Genomic DNA, 18,563 nt, shown 5'->3' on the forward strand with positions numbered 1-18,563 from the left:
CCAAAATGAAATACAAATATATATATATTAGAATCTGTTAGGCATTTCTATATAAAGGGTTGTAGGGGAGGGATGGGGCAGCTAAAGGAGTTAGGTTACATCATGACACAAAAATATAACAAAAACAAATTATGAGAAATGAAACAAAACAAAATAAAAAATAAAACAGAGCATGATTCTGCAACGTTTTTGTTTTGTACATTTATAAGGATATTAAGAAGCTCTACATATTTGTTAGCAAACTTCTCCAAACATGCAACAGTTTGCACAAGTTTAATACTGCAGGCATCAAAAGGAGCAGGACTGATTGGCCTCCTACTCACTGGGGTGGAGTAGGTTGGGGGTGGGATTATGCAAATCATCCTAACCCTGAGGCAATTCATGCTGGGGGCTGATAAGCACTGGGCACTGTCAGCACCGGATGGGTTCTCTGATTGGAATAGTTTGGCACAAGCCTTCCCGTGTGGCGTTTAGACTGTGCAGAAAATGTGTGTATGCCATGCATGTGTGATTATGTACTTCAGAGACGTGCCTTGACTGCTGTTTTCAGTGCTGCTAGTCAGCGCAGTCTCTTGTTTATTTCTTTTTTTAATGGAGTTTCTGTTACGGTACCTCACAGAAATCAACTGTGACACTAGACCACCCTAGCCTCGAAGCCACGGCGTCTGCGCCGCTCTTAATCGTACGATTTCTTCCTTGCTGTTCACTTCTACGTGTGCGTGTGTGGATGGATGACTGTATCCTGGCAGAGAAACTGCTACACCAAACCAACAACAACTTCAACTCAACTCAAACCATGTCCAGCCCAGTCCAGGCAACCCAGCCAAGCTCAACTCAAAACAGCTTTGCCAAGTCAAAATTGTCCAGCTCTCCTCTTAGCCTTCTGCTTTTCCCAGGCCAGACCCCACTGTTCTCTCTGCCTCCACAAAGTAAAGATGGTAGATGGTGGCTGGGCTGTCAGAGGCCTCAGAGATGGATGGGGAATTCACACTGGGTGAGTCGGGTTGAAACAATGGTTTGCTGCTGTTGTCGCACCTACGTTGTTGCCCGTGATGTTGGTTTCTCTGTTTTACTGTAGGTCAAACACCCTTAGAAGGGGAGGAAATATACTATTTTACAAACACTGTTGTCCATAATATATAGATAGAGGTTTTATATATATTCTTTAATATCTCTCTTTCTTTCTCTCCCTCACTTTCCTACTGTCTTCTCTTTCCTTTCTTTACTTCCTTTCTTTCTTTCCATCTTCTGCTCGTCAGCAGCAGCAGGGAACGGGAGTGAACTGTGCTACATGCAGCCCACGCAACCGCACTTGATGGTCTTTTCCACCTCCTCGCTGAAGGTGGTCCCATCGCTGCATTCGAAGGTGTATTTCCGACGTTTCATCCTCTGACTGGCGCAGCAGGCCCCTGTGTCGCAGGCTCCAGTGCACTCCACCCAAGAGACCATGCGTGTCGTCTGGCAGATAGCGTATCCCCGCTGGACCTGGTAGAAGTCTCGCACAGGTTCCCCTCTGCACTCAATCTCTAAATAAAAAACAATGGAGAAAAAAGTTTTTAATATGACTTGTTTTAAAGTCTTTTTTTTCTTTATCACTACAGACTAACATGCACAAAACCCACCTGCATCACAAAGTTCTCCGGTATAGCCACTTTCACAGTGACAGTATGCATCTCCTGTGTCTGAGATCTGGCAGCGACCATGTTTGCAGGACAAGTGACGGCAGGGGTTAAACAGCTCCCCTTGTTGGTTACACAGGGCTCCGCGGTAACCCTCTGCACACTCACAGCGGTATGACTGAGAATCCAGAGGGATGCATTTTCCATGGACACACCTATTTAAGAGGCAATAAACTCAATAAATATAAATATAAAGTTTAAAAACTTGATCCACACTAAGCTATTCCATTTGCTGACATACTTGCTGCCCTGGCAGGGGTTGTTAGCAGGCTGGTCACAGTGCGCCCCGCTCCAGCCTGGCTGGCAGTGGCAAACGGGTCCTTGGACCCCATCAGGTTGGCATATGCCATGTACACAGTAGATCTTCTTGCAGGGCTCGCAGCCCGGTACCACGCCAGGCTTCATCTGGGTCTTGGTGAAGTCCTGAAGCTCGTTGTTTATGTACAGGTTCTGGATACAGCCATGGAAACTGGAGCTATTCTGGATCTGCCAGAGACGGAAAGTGCCCGAGTGCACGTCCACCGGCATGCCTGGAGGAAGGAACGAGAGAAAGGATGGTTATATACAAGGACGTGCATACTGAGTCACACGCACAGACATCTAACACAGGGCTGGTATGAGTGTAATGGAGACTGATATTTTCAAGCATGTGTGTCCCAGCAGTGTGTAAACCACTTCTCAGATTAGTATATACAACTGTTTTTTGTTGGAGTTTTTTAAACTAATTTTGATTTTTTTACATTTGCACTATAAGACACATCATCCTTGAAATGGGGGACAACAAAAGGGAGAGCGGTATGGAAAAAAATGTCTCCTGTAGTTTGTATGAATGAAGAACAGCACTTCACAGCACATCACAGCAGGAAAAACAAACAGCACCAAGTCTGAGCCACTCCTGATCCGATATCAACCCACAAATGGGGGCTGAAATGCAACAAATCTAAGGTGTAACATTAAAGGTTTATTTTTTCAGTTTCAAAGTCTGATTCTATCAAGAGTGGCTAAATTACATGTAAATTATACAAATGAACACCATGTGCACCATGGGGAAAAAATGCATGCAAATACAAAACTAATCTGAAGTCGAGACTGTGTGTGGTAGTTTGATTATGATTCTAACACTAGATGGCGTAGTTCACACACTATAAAAAAGTGCTTGAAGGACGAAGTCTATAGAGAGATGCATTGTGTTTTTACTCTAAATTATGATCTATTATTTTTGAGAATGATGTTCCTTCAGCTGTGTGGTGGTTAACACATTTGCAAGGGAAAGGTTGCGGGTTGTACTTCAGCCTGAAGGGCATCTGGTGTAAGCCTCTGTTAAATGCAGTGCTACCTGGTTCAGAAGAAGCTGAACGTAGCTTTACTTTTGAGAATTGTGTTCTATGAGCTTCCTTTTCATGATTAAAAAAATGTGTGTGTGTGTTAGTATTCAGGAGGTTTATCTGTATTTTTTCTAGCAAACACAGTCATGACTAAAGGTGGGATGGAGTGGCTAGAGGATAGGGTTGAAGGGTTGAGGGAAAGGAGTGATTCGGGTGGTGACAAAGCGAAGGGGGAGGGGTGGTGATTGACAGTAGTGTAGTAGTTAAGAGTGCCTGCAGAGGAGGGAGGTGTGTTCTGGAGAGGGCCCCTACCCCCCACATATAGTGGAGCCTCCCCGTTGATGGGCCGCACTGCCCCAAAGCTGTCCATTGTGGTAGGGAGACCCCCGTCAATGGACAGGTTCACCATCTGGTCAAAGGTCACCAGTTCCACTGTGTGGAACTGACCATCGTTGATAGTCTCAGTACTGGGAAAGGAAAACACAGATTGAAGATATACAGTACAGTCAAAGTGAACACAAAATGCTACGTGCTCATCAGGACTGAGCGAGCAGTGGCACCTTACCTGTATATGGCATGTCCTGGCTGACTGCCGGGGTCATAGCTAACCTTGACATGACCTTGATAGAGCTCCACTGCCATATGGTCATTGTCTCCATTGTACAGCAGGATACCATTGTCCTCCGCTGTTGATACCTACAGAGAGATCATTTTTGGATTGGGTGTTTGAGTTATTCAGGCTTTAGCACAGAAAGGCAGTGGCAGCACACTGAAATGGTAGAAATGACTGCACATACTTGTAGTGTGATGTTAGCTTGAGGCCAGTTCTTAAGGTCAGAGAGCAAGAGGTAGGAGTCTCTGTCGATGAAGTTGACGCTGACCAGCTTCTCACAGCGTGGCCCTCCGAACTCAGGAGGACACTGGCAGAGGGCGCGCCCACCTCGCTCCACACATGGGGCGTTGTTCTGGCAGTCGGCCCGCTCGCACAGTGACAGTAGAGATGGGGGAACCTCGCATAACTGACCGCTAAAGGAAGACAGACAGTGAGGGGATTTTTAGGAGTGTGATCCGATTAAAGCAGAAGAAACTAAGAAGCCAAAAATAATGGCACACTTGTCCTCTCCTCACCTATATCCTTCAGGACAGATGCACGAATATCCATTTAGCTCGTCCACACACTGAGCTCCATTCTGACAGCGATGCTCCTCGCAGTCATTATAATCTACACTGCAGTCATCACCAACATAACCAGGAGAACACACACACCTGCAATGCAAAAATACAAAATATAAATCGTCTATTTCCCAACATACAGCTTCAGAATTGATTGATCTGGTGCTTCTGGGAGTAAAACATACTTGGGTCCAGAGGATGTGATGAGGCAGGTAGACTCGTGTTGGCAGGGGCTCCGACCGGGGGCACACACATCTTCCATTTCTTCACACATTTCACCTGCAAAAAGGCAAAAGTTTTAGAGAAGGTGGTTAACGCAGAGCATAATCATATTTTTCATAGCGTAAAACCTTCTTTTTAACTGATATTTTGTTACTGTGCAGCTGTTTCTTGATCTTAACTATGCTGCATCTACTAACCTGTGTAGTAGGGGGGACAAAAACAGGTGTAGTTGTTGACACCGTCGATGCAGGTTGCTCCGTTCTCGCAGTCGTTGTCATCGCAGTCATCGATATTGGTTTCGCAAGTCGGGCCCTCGAAGCCCAATGAACATGTGCAACTGTAAAAGCAAACAAATCCATCTCATCAAGTTCTGTCTTTGATTAAGATTTCATTCCTTACCTTCACTGATTTCCTCACCTGTACTGTCCCTCTTGATTTGCATCCATTCGGCAGGTTCCTCCATTGGCACATGGGCTGCTCACACAGGCGTTCAGAACCGTCTCGCAGTTCTTTCCCTGAAACAGAGGCCAGACTAAGGGATCTGCCAAAAATGATGCTACTCACGTCGGTAACCTCTCAACTGGTCTTCACAGGTAGGTGGTAGCACTGTGTAGTTACCTTGAATCCCGGAGGACAGCTGCACCTGTAGATCTCCACCAGGTCGCTGTGGCAGATGCCATGGTTCTGGCACGGACTTGACAGACAAGGGTTACACTTGGCCAACACTGCCGTGTCCACATCACCTAGAGGAAGTGCCAAAGCTTATATTTCATTTTTTTTTTTTTTTTTTTTACAGGTACAAGTGACCAATCTAAGATGAAATTCCTGCGCTGAACACAATAACTCACCTGAACATTCAAATTTCTTTGCAGGTGTAGTCAGCAGAAGTTTGCCCTCCATGCCCTGAGGACCAGCACAGCGGGCGATGCCGGGCTCTTTGTATCCAGTCTTGACCCAGTCCGACAGCCAGCGCAGGTGACAGTCACAGTACAGCGGATTGGCACCGATTGCCCTGAAAATTCAGAGATCAGTCATTAGTAATCAGTGATTTAGGCTCTTTCAGTATAAGTCTACCCACTGTAGTGCACTCTGTCACCAGCAGGTGTCTCTACATTCTCATATAAAGTAACACTCACTTAAAAATCAACTTGATGTCCTAGACAAAAAAAATCAGAGCCTCCCTAAGAATAAAACAGCTCTAAAGTTTAACGCTCAATGCCACTTTGGGCCATGCATTATCAGGAGGAAGGCTGTTCAATTACGGCAAAGGTGTGAACAGAAGGCACTCTTAACTGCTTCTGTCATGGTGGTCAGGAATCAATGGCGCTCTGTCCTCCCACTGGATGCACAAACACTCCTGAATCGATGCTGTTCCATTACTGCGGAACACAGGCTCATCTTTCAGGCCGAGCCAATAGCTGACACCTGACATCTGCTTACATGAAAGCCACTTGACTGTGACTGTGGATCAATGGCTCCCCTCCATCCCTCACTTCGCCCCATTTTCATGAAGCCTCGACTCTTGCTCTGCTCTCCATGAAATGTCTTTGTTTAGTTCTCCCTATGCTTCCTTCTGCCAGAGCTCCAGTGTCAAAACTGGAGGACACCTACAGATTGACAGATCTATCTGTCGTCATCATCTTTTTTTGGCAGCTCCCTTGGGGGTCGCCGCATTTGATGCATCTCACCCTATATCTAGCATCTCACCCTGTCCTCCTCCTCTGTCACATGACCCGTCTGCATGTCCCGCTTCACTACATCCTATCTCCTCCGTGGTCTTCCCCTCCTGCCTGGTAGCTCCATATTCACGATAAGTCTATCTATCTAATAGGCAGATATGTCTACTGATCAGCAACTGTCACGAAATGATGTGACAATTTATGCTGGATGGCAAAAGCCATGCACAGCCAGACGCCCAACTCACACAAAATTGCAGACAAATAAATAAACACTGAAGTCCACAGACCATGAAAGATATGTGTGTGCAAGTCAGTGAATGTTTGTGCTTCAAAGATGTCACACAGGGAGATGAGAGAGCAGAGGGGTCTGTGTGTTGCTTGAACCGCAGGACTGCGGCTGATTAAGGGAGGGCTCGTCTCATGCAGAGCCGACCAAAGAGGACAACAGACAGCCCGCTGTGAGCCACACTCTGGCTGTGTGTGCAGACGGCTCCTGTACCTGACAGTGCCTCTGTGTGTGTGTGTATGCATTTTTGTGTGCAGCTACATGTATGTACACTTAACATGGTAAATGCAGATGGTAATGGTTCTGGAAATGGCCATACAGTTGTGTGTTACTACTTACAAATGGGAAAGTGAGGACACGTCATTAAAGATGCCATCGGGAAGCTCTGAGATTTCATTGCCATGAAGAGACCTTAAGGGTGAAGGGGAAGGAGAGGACAAAAAGAGAAAATACATGAAGACATCTGAGCACAGAAAGAAAATCATACTATTAGAACAAAGTTCAAAAGAAGATTTACTGATTGGTCAACTGCCAGAAAATCAACTCGTTTTTGATTTGTTAAAACACACTAGTATTTTTTTTTTTTAAAAAGACAAGTATTTGAATGAACGGTCCCATTTCAGTATTTATAACGGTGCTCCTGTGTCCAAATGGTAAAGCTATATTTTTTTTCAAAGTAAACCAAAGAGTCAGTATATTAATTGTCAGTGCTGGGTTGATTGCTTTCCAACAAACCGAAACCAGAAATATCAGGAACAATGGCGCAATGTTGTCTTGGCATTCTAAATGAGCGGGAGGTGGTTTGTGTTTCTGGTAGAGCCATGTGCAGCTGGCAAAGATACGAGGCTCTGTACGTCTGGAAAAGGCTGGTGTCAAGTTTCTATGCGCGTCTGGCTGGCAGGGCCAACAGGGGTATAGAGTTGGGGGGTTAAAGAGAGCTGTACCACATGCAAGACAGTGTAAGTGTGTGTGCAGACAACGAGGAACAATTATGTGCTTGTATATTTGGGCACATGCATTACCGGTAATATTAATCCTGGTGTGTTTTTGCATTATTTTGAATCTACTGTTATTTTCCTTGTTCTCAGACTGCTACTGCTACCAAGGTTGACAAGCCTACATGGCTTAATGGCTACATGATTGATGGTCATTGTAATCCGTCAGGTCATTACCACCTCTAAACCTCAGCTGACCGCAAGCTAATGTTACCACAGCTCAGTCCACAATAACAGTACATGACACATCTGCTCTCTATGCCTGGATGAAGAGAACTGATGTATAAACAGACTCTGAAAGTAAACTGCCTTCTTTGTTGGACTTGTCAATCACGGTGAAACTGTGGAAGAGTCAGAGGAAAGGATGCGGAGAGTTGGTCAGTGTAAGAATACTAAATACTAGAGGAAAAATATACAGTGTAACCTGCCTGAGACAACACGCTAATTGGCCTGTGTGCCATGGAGAATGCTTATTAGTGTAGAGCGCGTAGGTGGGTTGTGGTAGTTGGAGGATACCGAGGGCGTAAAGCCAGCAGCAGTGTGCCAGTCAGGAAAAGATCTCATGGGAAAAAAGGAGCCATGGAGTCTCCAGGAAGAAACTTGATCTGCGCTCCTGCTAACATTCTCTCTTTTTGACTTTTCTTTGCTACGGCTGTATATCATTCTGTCAATTCACGTTGCTTATGCCAGCTTATCTGCAGCCCGATTCCCAGAATGAAACCGATTGACAATTCGATGGCTTATGTCTACACAGAGTGTGGGAAGTCTGGTTCTGTGAGCCACATGTCTGTTTTGTTTTTGTTGAAAGCTTTACATTCATTGTTTTTTTCCCTTCTCTTTTCTTTCATATCACATTAATTTCTTACAGGTTGCTACTCAAACCCCTGCGGGCCACACCCTGGCGCTGTCTCAGCTCACTCACCTCACACCTAATACTCAGCAGGCCAATTAGAAGCGTATTAATCTGCAGCTTAAACCACAACCACCATACAAACACACACACACACACACACACATGCGTGCACACTCACACAGTGCCGCTTGCAATCACACCACATCCATGCCAGCCTCAGACCCCTGGTTTGTTTGAAGAAGTGAGCGTTAATGATTCTTCTCCTCTTTTACTGCTGTGTAAAGCCAAAGGTGCAGCTTTATAAAGGCTCTGGCACCTCGGCGTGCGCGACTGCACATGAGCGCGGCGCTTTTGGCATCTCATTGTGGTTTCCATGAAGCTTCCAACTTTGAACTCTGAACTTTTTGTGGAGTCTGAAAGTTTAAACTATTAAACTGAGCTCATTGTCGCTCGAGATTTGCTGCACCCCCCACTGTATTTCTAAGCAAAGAAAGAAATGCCACAGCTCCAATTGACATTTAATGGGAGGCTTATGATTGATCACACGGGCAGTAAAGACATCAAAGTTTTCTGCTTCACTTGGACTCCCGTCTGAGTAAGACAATAAGGTAGCCCAGACAGTCTGTGTGTATATATGTGTGTTATTGTATATAGTTCTGAGCCTGTGTGGTGTGTGTGTACGTGTTGGTGGCACTGAGGGAGGGCCTCACATGGCGTCTAGCATACTTGTTCAGGGGAATTTCAGAAGTAAAGGTGGCGTGAGTGAGTAACAGCAGAAATAACGGACACACAGCTTCATTAGAGATCAAAGCTCTACGCCTGGCGTAGCGACGGCGGCATCAGCTAATGATGGCCGAGCTTCACTCTCATTCTACACTAAAAGGGCTCTTACGCTTTGTGTCTCGTAATGATCGGGGGCTTTAGTCGAATCCCACCGTAAAAAGAGGCTTTGTTGAAGCTTTGTTGTCACTAATAAAAAGTGTGCCTGCTATGAGCACACATGGAAGGCTGATAACTGCACTCCCACACACATACTAACAGGCACCAAGCCAGTAGATGACAAACATTTAGACTATGCATATACGGGCATCAGTGCGCACACAGACACACACACGCAGACACACAAATAGACATTGGCGTGCGCGCATAATCTCATAAGGAGTGCTGCTGGGCCTGGTCTCAGTTTCTCCTGTTGCAAAAGTAAACTGTACATTCGAGTTAAAGCTTGAGGCTTCGAGCTGCTGTGCGCTTCCAAAGACTGGTTTCATTTCGTCATCTATCTGTCGAATGCATTTACGATCTACATCTCAGTTATTTAGCAGACGAATTCATCCGCAGGGAGCCCATGGTCACTGAGAGTGCACAATCAAAGACTTCATAACTTCATAAAAGCCCACAGGCAAAGTCAAAACCATTACAGCTAGCGGGGCAAACATTCTCCGGCAATCAGAGTCAGGGTGATTTTGTACAGTGGGATGTGGGAGCATGTGTTTGGCCCTGATGGTGCAGCAGTGATGAGCTCGGGGCACTTGGAGGTGAACAAGCAGACTGGGCAGAAGTCTGAAGAGGAGGTGGTTAGGAGTGGGAGCTGGAATAACACTGCTATTTCCCCCCACAGCTGCCATCTAAACAGAGAAAATAGGTCGGAGTTTATGTGTGTGTCTGTGTGTGTCTGTGTGTGTCTGTGTGTGTATTCATAAGCTGTCATAACTGTTTAGACTGTGTTTCATTCCTCTGGAGTCAATCAAACATTCTCAGCATCTGCTTGCACCATCTCTGTAGTCAGTGCAGGCTGTAAAAATATCCTCCTTAATAACTCATTTAGCCTGAAAGTAAGTCCTGTCTTGTTTTAGAACACTTCTGTCAAAATGACTTCAAATGTTCTCAGTGAGCAGAATGAACACTGTCCTGAAATGATGTGACACCAAAGAAACATTTGATTTTTCATGAAGAAAAAAGTGAAACACTCTCATAGCACAGGCAGTATACATTCTGTATTTGAAAAAAAAAAGCACATATATAACACAAATAGTACCTGCATGCAATTCATCTGAAATATGAAAATGAACTCACAGCAGTCGAAGTGAGTGCAGTCCACTGAAAGCCATTTTGGGGATACAGCGCAGCGAGTTATAGCTCAGAATTCTGCAAAGTAAGATCGTCACAAGTGTCACATTTAGGTAGAATTAAAACAAAACTTTTCTAGTTGCAGATAAATTAAAATGACAGTCAAGGCTGGTTAAGACTTACAGAGTGGTAAGCTGACTCATGTTAGCGAAGGATGAGTTGGTCAGAGAGTTTATCTTGTTGTTGCTCAGGTCTCTGAAACGTAAAAAAGGAATCATTCACTGTACTGATCAACACCAGGGGTGTCAAACATAAGGTCCGGAGGCCAGAATTGGCCCGGCAAAGACTCCAATCTGGCCCACTGGATGACTTAGGAACAAGAATTTTGGCATGAATTTTGGACTGTAAGAACCGATAAAGACCCCCCCCCCCCCACACACACACACACACCTTTTTATACTACACCAAAGTAATTAAGCAATAGATAATCAATTAAATGACAGTAAAGGTCTTTCTTTCTGTGAAAAAAGACATAATAAACTGGATATTTTCTGTGAATTAACAAGAACTTTCTGTTTTATAATTACACAACAGTCTAGGCAACGAGCTACCAGATCTTTTGCTGTAATTTTATAAAGCTGTTTCTTAGACTTTAGGCTCAAAGAATCATTCTTAAGCAACATTTCTTTGTGTTGTAGAAAAACTGACATACTTGAAATTGCACTTCATTTTATTGCATTAATATATCTCAGGGATTAAATGTGCAGGTAAACACAAAGGCTTAACATCAAAGTGAGCTGTATGTGGCCCACGGTGTAATATAAGTTTGACATCCTGGATATAGACCTTGTAATTGAAGATGTACACAGACAAAAAACTTACACCAGCTGTAGGTATTTGAAGGCAGACAGTTCCTTTGGAACAACACTGAACTGGTTTCCATCTAGATACCTGGACAGACAGACACAAATAGTTTTGTAATGAACCAGCAGGCGCTATCATTGAAAGATAGAACAGCTACAGCAGACTGAAAATATTTACCAGCACTGTTTCTTAATGTATTTTCAATCTAAGATTCAACTGATCCACTCATGGCTCTGGTAACCAGTTGGCTACCAGTTGGCTACCAGAATATTGGGATAGTGAAAAAATGAATAAAAGAGAAATCATTATCAGTAGCTGATGATTACTGTGCAATCCCTGTTTTACTCTTCTACACACTATTTAACTGCATCACAGCCTGCTCAAACAGGATTGTTAAAAAAAGTTTGAACTTCAGTCAGTCTACAAATGAAAACCAGAAAGCTTCTGGTGTCAGATTCTGCATATTCATGTACGGATATCTGCTTACAAGATTTTAAAACAATGTTGCTTGTCAAGACTAGAAGTCAAGCATAGCAAGCATTCCACAGTCATGCTGTTTAAGTAGTCCCATTTCACACAGATACTGGGCTAAGAATCACTTCTACTGTGAAAGAGTGACTAAGAAAAGAAGACAAATGTGTTACTTTCAGTGAATTTGCTTTTTTCTGATTTTCCAGTTTAACAACAATTCCTAAATGTGACCCAGCACTTTTAAAGTGATGTACAAACCCTTGTGTTTATGTGGGCTATGCAAGTGAGTGATGTATACAAGGCACACAACCACCCTCCTGATTACCAACACAAAGTCCTACTAGTGGTGTGTCACTTTGATAAATGGCTGATTTAGGGCCTGGTCCTTCTGAGCAGAGCTGCAGGCTCCTGCTATTGTTCTTGACTGTACACAGGGTGGGAAGCACAGGGTGCGTGGGTGCGGGGAGGTGGGTAGTTAGGAGGCCTTTGGGTTCAGTGGTAATGATAGGTAATGACGGTGCTGAGGACACTTGGGATAATGATGGAGTAGCAAACTCTCCAGATGACAAGATGAAAGCCCAGAACAGAGGGGTACACCTGGTCACACCTGCTGGGACAATGACAGGCCTTAAGGCTCGCACAGCGTGTGTGTGTGTGTGTGTGTGTGTGTGTGTGTGCCTGAGTTGGTCTGAACCACTTTAAGCATTATTGGAAAGTTCCAGACCTATTCCATTTCCTCCCCTTTCCATTGAAAACTGCTCATTAAAATGTCCTGTTGCTCCCCTATGCTCCTGTGGACAGGCTTTTGGCCCTCACACAAATATTCACGCACACACACAAACACACACACTAATCCTTGGCTCTGAGTGTGAGAGTGACATCAGTGCTAGCCCTGAAGGCTGTGAGGAACATAGAAGAAGAATGTCTGAGAGAATAACTACAGGGTTTATTGACTCCTTTCCTATTCCCTAAGTGACGCGATGTGTTTTCTTTGCCCCTGCTGTTAACACTTATCTTTTTTAGAGGCTCATAAAGTCCACTTTACGTTTTTTTTAATGATCTTCCTTGCTTTTAAGGAAAGATGAGGCGAAAATAATACCAGATAAATATAAATGCAATTGGAGCAATTAATTCCAAAGAACTCACAGTTCTGTCACATTCCTGGGGATGCCTTTGGGCAGTGTGTGAAGGTGCTTGTTACTGCAGCGCACCACGGTCTCTAAGCATGTACATTCACTGGGACACTGGGGCCGAGGCACACAGCTTGTCTCCTCTTGGCCTGGGATAAAAGAAGAGAGATATGAGAGAGGAAGACAAAGAAAACATGACCATGAGGGCAGACGTAAATGGAAACAAGCCAAAAAAATAGCTGTTTTTTCTGACCAAAAAACCCCCAAACTTTAGATAGAGTAAAAATAGAAAGCAAACCGAAAGACAGCACAGCATCACAATAAATTAAACCTGACAAGGCATTGAGAAAATAAAGAAGGAAGAAGTAAAAGATGTGAAAAGCACAAAAACAAAAATTAAAGGACAGAAAGAGAAAGGAGACTCGCTAATGTAGTATTGACCAGCAAAGGCAAAGAATGGAAGCTGCCTAAAGCCTGAAGACAGGTCTAACAATCATTCAGGTGCAAACAGGGTGACTGATCAATAAGGCAAACAGCTCAATAGCTCCACTCAGCATTTCATTGATCAGCAGCTTAGGAACTGCTGAGTATCAATCTATTCAGTAAACAAAAGACTCACACAGCAGTGGCCATTATTTGAGATTATCTCAGAAACTTTAAACAGCTCGTCTTTATAACATACTATGGGTTAAAATCTTCATCAGTCACACCCAGGTTAGTTTCAAACACAGAGAAGGATTAACATATCCTATTTAAGATGCTTTTCTCTTTTCAAGGAGGGAAAAAACTCCACTTACACGGGAGCTGTGGTATAACATGAAGTAAAGCACTCAAAGCTGCCTACCTTCCTCACAGCGGAAGTCAGGCAGAGCCACATCCTGGAGCGGGATCTCCTTCAGGAAGGCAGGACGCTGGCAGCGAGGGTTACCTGTTACAATCTTCCTGCTCCTCAGCCAATCACCTAGCCAGGCCAGCCGACAGTCACAGTTGAAGGAGTTGGCCAGTAAGTTACTGGGAGAGAGTGAGAATAAAACAGACTGTGAGTGTCAGGGTTCCTGGGTCGGTGACCCAGTGTTTTCAGTTCACACTCACTGTTTATCTACTGCCTGTTCCACTTCCTGTTTTATTGTGTTAGCCTTGGTCTGTGTGTATTATGTTCAATCCTCTTCCCATTATCATTAGTTCATTATGTTCAGCTGTGTACTCACCGGTCCCTCATTATCATCATTATCACCAGTCTGTGTATTTAAGCCCTCTGTTCTACCCATTCAGTGTCGGGTCATTGATGATGTTGTTTCTGTCGTGTGTTCCGTCCAGTCAGTCAGTCCGCTAAGTCCAGCCAGCCATCCATCCTATCATCTGTTGTCTACATATTCAATAAACCTCGTTCTGCACCACGAGTCCTGCATGTGGGTCATCCCTTCCTCGCCTCCGCACACGAGCCCTGACAGAATGACCCGACCCGTGCCAAGAAGACACGCTTTTGACCCAGCGGACTCGGACCTTAAGGCGTCTTCGAGGGCACTCGCTTGGCTCTGGGCGGGCCTCGGAGACGCCGCGTTCCCCCACCTGCTGCCTCACCTGCACCGGAGCATCTGCCGCGGAGAGTGGACGTTTCACGCCGCGCCTCGGCCGCTCCCTCTCTCGCCACTCCGCTCCACGCTCACACATCACCTGCCTCATTCACCGGACCTTCAACCTCGCCACGGCACAGCGGCTCCGTCTTCCACCTCGGCTCAACAGAGGCTCCCGTGCCAGAGGCTCGGACGTGTATCCCGCCCGCTTCCTCCTCCCGGAGAAATCGGCGCACACGCCGCCATAAAACGGACCACTTTCAGCCACTCCCGATGGTGAGCTCCAGTGACTGTTTTTCGCACTCACCATCTGATTATTCACTCAAAACGCACAATAACCCCATCTCTGATTCGTGGGATGTTTCCCTCCCGGAAGATTCTGTGGACTGGGAAGATTTGTTCTGCTCTGCTCTCCCAAAGACTGTAAATAGTGGTGGCAGGAAAACCAGAACAATCCCCAATAAACCTGCTAACATCACACACCCAGTCATTATCTCCACTCCCGTCAGTCAGTCTACCCCCACACCAGTGCCAGCTCCCAGGAGGAGGGCAGCTGCGACCCAGTCTACCGCCACACCCGCTTCGGTTTCTCGAGTGGGGGTGACTGGTGTCCAGCCACCTCCCGTGCCTGTCCCAGCACCTAGGCTGAGGACGGCCAGGATCCAGCCTGACCCCCCTAGAGACTCAGCTGAGGCTCTCCAGCCAGTGCCCTCACGCTCTGGAGGCACGGAAGAGCTAATCAGTCCACCACTTCATCCACCTCCTGACCCAGCCTTTCACGCACTAGCTTTATCCCTGGTTAGGCTGGCTGAAGTGTCCCCTGCTCAGGCACCGGCCTTACTAGCTCAGGCTGTAGCTTTATCTCCCTCATTAGCTCAGTCTGTAGCCCAGCCATTAGCCACACCAACCTCAGCTCCGTCGTCAGCCTCACCTGCTGTTCAGCTTCCAGCCCCGTCAGTTCACTCACCTGCTCTCCAGTCCGCTCCTGTCCAGTCACCCGTAGCTCAGTCGCCTCCTGTCCAGTCACCAGTAGCCCAGTCGCCTCCTGTCCACCCAGCAGTAGCCCAGTCGCCTCCTGTCCAGTCACCAGTAGTCCAGTCGCCCGTCCACCCACCAGTAGTCCAGTCGCCCGTCCACCAACCTGTTCAGTACCCAGAGCCTGCTGTGAGCTACCCTGCTGCCCAGCCAGGGGTTTCCGCACCCGCTGGCCCGGCCGCTCCTCAGCCAGGGGTTTCCGCACCCGCTGGCCCGGCCACTCCTCAGCCAGGGGTTTCCGCACCCGCTGGCCCTGTCCTGTGTGTGCCAGGGGCTCCAGTGCCCACTGGTTCTGAGACCGTTTTCGCTGGAGGGCCCGAGGAGCCCGTCCGGCAACCTTCCTCGTCAGCTGGGGGTTCAGGAGAACCGCACCAGCCTCATGCCTCGTCAGCTGGAGGGCCCGAGGAGCCCGTCCGGCAACCTTCCTCGTCAGCTGGGGGTTCAGGAGAACCGCACCAGCCTCATGCCTCGTCCGCTGGAGGGCCCGAGGAGCCCGTCCGGCAACCTTCTTCGTCAGCTGGGGGTTCAGGAGAACCGCACCAGCCTCATGCCTCGTCAGCTGGAGGGCCCGAGGAGCCTGTCCGGCAACCTTCCTCGTCAGCTGGGGGTTCAGGAGAACCGCACCAGCCTCATGCCTCGTCAGCTGGAGGGCCCGAGGAGCCCGTCCGGCAACCTTCCTCGTCAGCTGGGGGTTCAGGAGAACCGCACCAGCCTCATGCCTCGTCAGCTGGAGGGCCCGAGGAGCCCGTCCGGCAACCTTCCTCGTCAGCTGGGGGTTCAGGAGAACCGCACCAGCCTCATGCCTCATCGGCTGGAGGGCCCGAGGAGCCCGTCCGGCAACCTTCTTCGTCAACTGGGGGTTCAGGGGAACCGCACCAGCCTCATGCCTCGCTGTCACCTAGCTCTGCTTCTCCCTCGCCTGGTCCGGCCTCAGACCCTGCCTCTGCCTCGCCTGGCCCGGCCTCAGACCCTGCCTCTGCCTCGCCTGGCCCGGCCTCAGACCCTGCCTCTGCCTCGCCTGGCCCGGCCTCGGAGCCTTCGTCCTCGTCTGGCCCGGCCTCGGAGCCTTCGTCCTCGTCTGGCCCGGCCTCGACTTTGGCTTTTATTTCGCCTGCTGCAGCTCCGGCCTGTGCTTCGCCTGATCCTGCCTCGTCTGGTCCTGTGCCCACCGGGCCGTGGCCAGCACGCCTAAAACTGGAGAGCCGCCGCTGCCTTCCGCGCGGCCGGCCCCCGGACCGCCTTCGCCTGAGTGGCCGCCGTTGCCTTCCGCGCGGCCGGCCCCCAGACCGCCTTCGCCTGAGTGGCCGCCGTTGCCTTCCGCGCGGCCGGCCTCCGGACCGCCTTCGCCTGAGTGGCCGCCGTTGCCTTCCGCGCGGCCGGCCCCCGGACCGCCTTCGCCTGGGTGGCCTCCGGACCGCCTTCGCCTTCGCCTGACTGGCCACCGTTGCCTTCCGCACTGCCGGCCTCCCGAACTGTGTCCACGTCACCGCCGTTGCCTTCCGCACGGTCGGTCCACCGGAACAGTCTCGCCTCGGGCCACGTGGCCGCCCACCCGAACTGTCTCTGTGTGGCCTCCGTCCCTCCGTCCGGGGCCCCCTCCGCCCGCCCTGTTCTGGTTCTTTTTCGTTTGGCCGTCGGGTGCCGGCCTTTGAAGGGGGGGGTCCTGTCAGGGTTCCTGGGTCGGTGACCCAGTGTTTTCAGTTCACACTCACTGTTTATCTACTGCCTGTTCCACTTCCTGTTTTATTGTGTTAGCCTTGGTCTGTGTGTATTATGTTCAATCCTCTTCCCATTATCATTAGTTCATTATGTTCAGCTGTGTACTCACCGGTCCCTCATTATCATCATTATCACCAGTCTGTGTATTTAAGCCCTCTGTTCTACCCATTCAGTGTCGGGTCATTGATGATGTTGTTTCTGTCATGTGTTCTGTCCAGTCAGTCAGTTAGCCAGCCAGTCTACCAGTCCGCTAAGTCCAGCCAGCCAGCCATCCATCCTATCATCTGTTGTCTACATATTCAATAAACCTCGTTCTGCACCACGAGTCCTGCATGTGGGTCATCCCTTCCTCGCCTCCGCACACGAGCCCTGACAGTGAGAGCAATAAAACCTAAAATTAAAGCTAGGCGTGTGAGTGTGGCAGGATCTTACAGAGTGGACAGAGTCTGGAGGGTGTCGAAGGCTCCGGGTGTGATTGTGGTCAGCTGGTTGTCATACAGAGACAACAGACGGACGTTGTGAAGCCCTGTGAAGCTGTCATTGTGGATACAGCTGATCTTGTTGTTTCTCAACATCCTGATGACAAAAGAAATACACATTAATAAAAAAAAACATCAGAAACTTTTCCAAATATGGACAAGTATGGGGTTGTGACTCACAACATTCGCAGTCCCTCAAGGCCACGGAACATCCCACTTCGAACCGAGTCCATCTGATTGGCTGTGAGGTGAAGCTCATTGACAGAGGACGCGCCTTCAAATGCCCCATCCTCAATCTCTGTGATCTTGTTGTTGCTGAGGTTACTGTGTGTTTGTGGGGGGAGAAAGAAAGCATGTCGGAGAATTAAAAGCAGCACTTACTCTTTAGAGAGTGACTGCTGAAAGGTAAGAGGATTTCTACTTACATTTTCTTCAGCTGGGAAAGGTTCTTAAAAGCTCCAGTTGCTTCTAGAGTTGTAATCTCATTGTTGTTAAGGCGGCTAGTGGGAATAAGATTGAAAGGTTTAATCATTCAGACGGAAAAATCCATTCAAATTCTCTTTAGATATTCACTGTGAGTTTTAAAATTTGATTCGTCTACAACTTCAGCGCACAAAAGATTCTTCAAATACTTTTTTTTCTTGTTTGCTTACAGTTCGGTGGTGGATGCAGGTATGTGCTCGGGGATTTTGGTGAGCTTAAGGTTGGAGCAGTCCACAACATTCGACTCACAGCGGCACTTGGGAGGACAGACTGGATCACTGTTACATGCATTGTTCAGATGGCTGTCCTCTGTGCCTGAAAAGGAGAAAAAATAGACATTGTTACGGCACAACATATAACACGAGTCATTCTTCCAAACCAGCACAAGTGCCTTCAATCCCATGATGTTCGCAGTCACGCATGCGCCCCCTCAGCAGCTGTGTGTCAGCAGTTTGTCCTGTTGTGACCGAAGAGGAGACTTCCCTACTTTAGGGTACCTTAGGTGCCCTATAGAGCATCCTGCAACCCT

General features: G+C 47.7%; 1 protein-coding gene across 4 annotated transcripts in view; it reads right to left on the bottom strand.

Moving 5' to 3' along the window:
* Positions 1–1,244: 1,244 nt before the first annotated feature.
* Positions 1,245–18,563, bottom strand: part of slit1a (slit homolog 1a (Drosophila)) — an 83,934-nt gene continuing 66,615 nt past the window's right edge. For 2 of the 4 annotated variants that reach the window (XM_085296887.1, XM_085296886.1), the window contains 22 exons: positions 18,205–18,349; positions 17,977–18,051; positions 17,732–17,875; positions 17,505–17,648; positions 13,589–13,755; positions 12,761–12,893; positions 11,162–11,230; positions 10,463–10,534; positions 10,286–10,357; positions 6,704–6,775; positions 5,248–5,411; positions 5,018–5,142; positions 4,817–4,914; positions 4,597–4,736; positions 4,363–4,456; positions 4,133–4,270; positions 3,802–4,030; positions 3,570–3,700; positions 3,317–3,471; positions 1,921–2,209; positions 1,623–1,834; positions 1,245–1,526 (listed from right to left, as the gene is read on the bottom strand). In XM_085296887.1, the coding sequence (XP_085153013.1) occupies positions 1,288–1,526; positions 1,623–1,834; positions 1,921–2,209; positions 3,317–3,471; positions 3,570–3,700; positions 3,802–4,030; positions 4,133–4,270; positions 4,363–4,456; positions 4,597–4,736; positions 4,817–4,914; positions 5,018–5,142; positions 5,248–5,411; positions 6,704–6,775; positions 10,286–10,357; positions 10,463–10,534; positions 11,162–11,230; positions 12,761–12,893; positions 13,589–13,755; positions 17,505–17,648; positions 17,732–17,875; positions 17,977–18,051; positions 18,205–18,349 (3,107 nt within the window). In that variant the 3' untranslated portion in view covers positions 1,245–1,287. Of the gene's footprint in view, positions 1,527–1,622; positions 1,835–1,920; positions 2,210–3,277; positions 3,472–3,569; positions 3,701–3,801; positions 4,031–4,132; positions 4,271–4,362; positions 4,457–4,596; positions 4,737–4,816; positions 4,915–5,017; positions 5,143–5,247; positions 5,412–6,703; positions 6,776–10,285; positions 10,358–10,462; positions 10,535–11,161; positions 11,231–12,760; positions 12,894–13,588; positions 13,756–17,504; positions 17,649–17,731; positions 17,876–17,976; positions 18,052–18,204; positions 18,350–18,563 lie in introns of all 4 variants that reach the window. The other 2 variants (XM_085296885.1, XM_085296884.1) reach the window with 1 other exon arrangement.

Source organism: Mchenga conophoros, linkage group LG13 (genome assembly GCF_057382185.1).
Source record: "Mchenga conophoros isolate Kocher_MC1m ecotype Shallow Benthic linkage group LG13, M_conophoros_male_GT1.1, whole genome shotgun sequence".
Lineage (NCBI taxonomy): Eukaryota > Metazoa > Chordata > Actinopteri > Cichliformes > Cichlidae > Mchenga > Mchenga conophoros.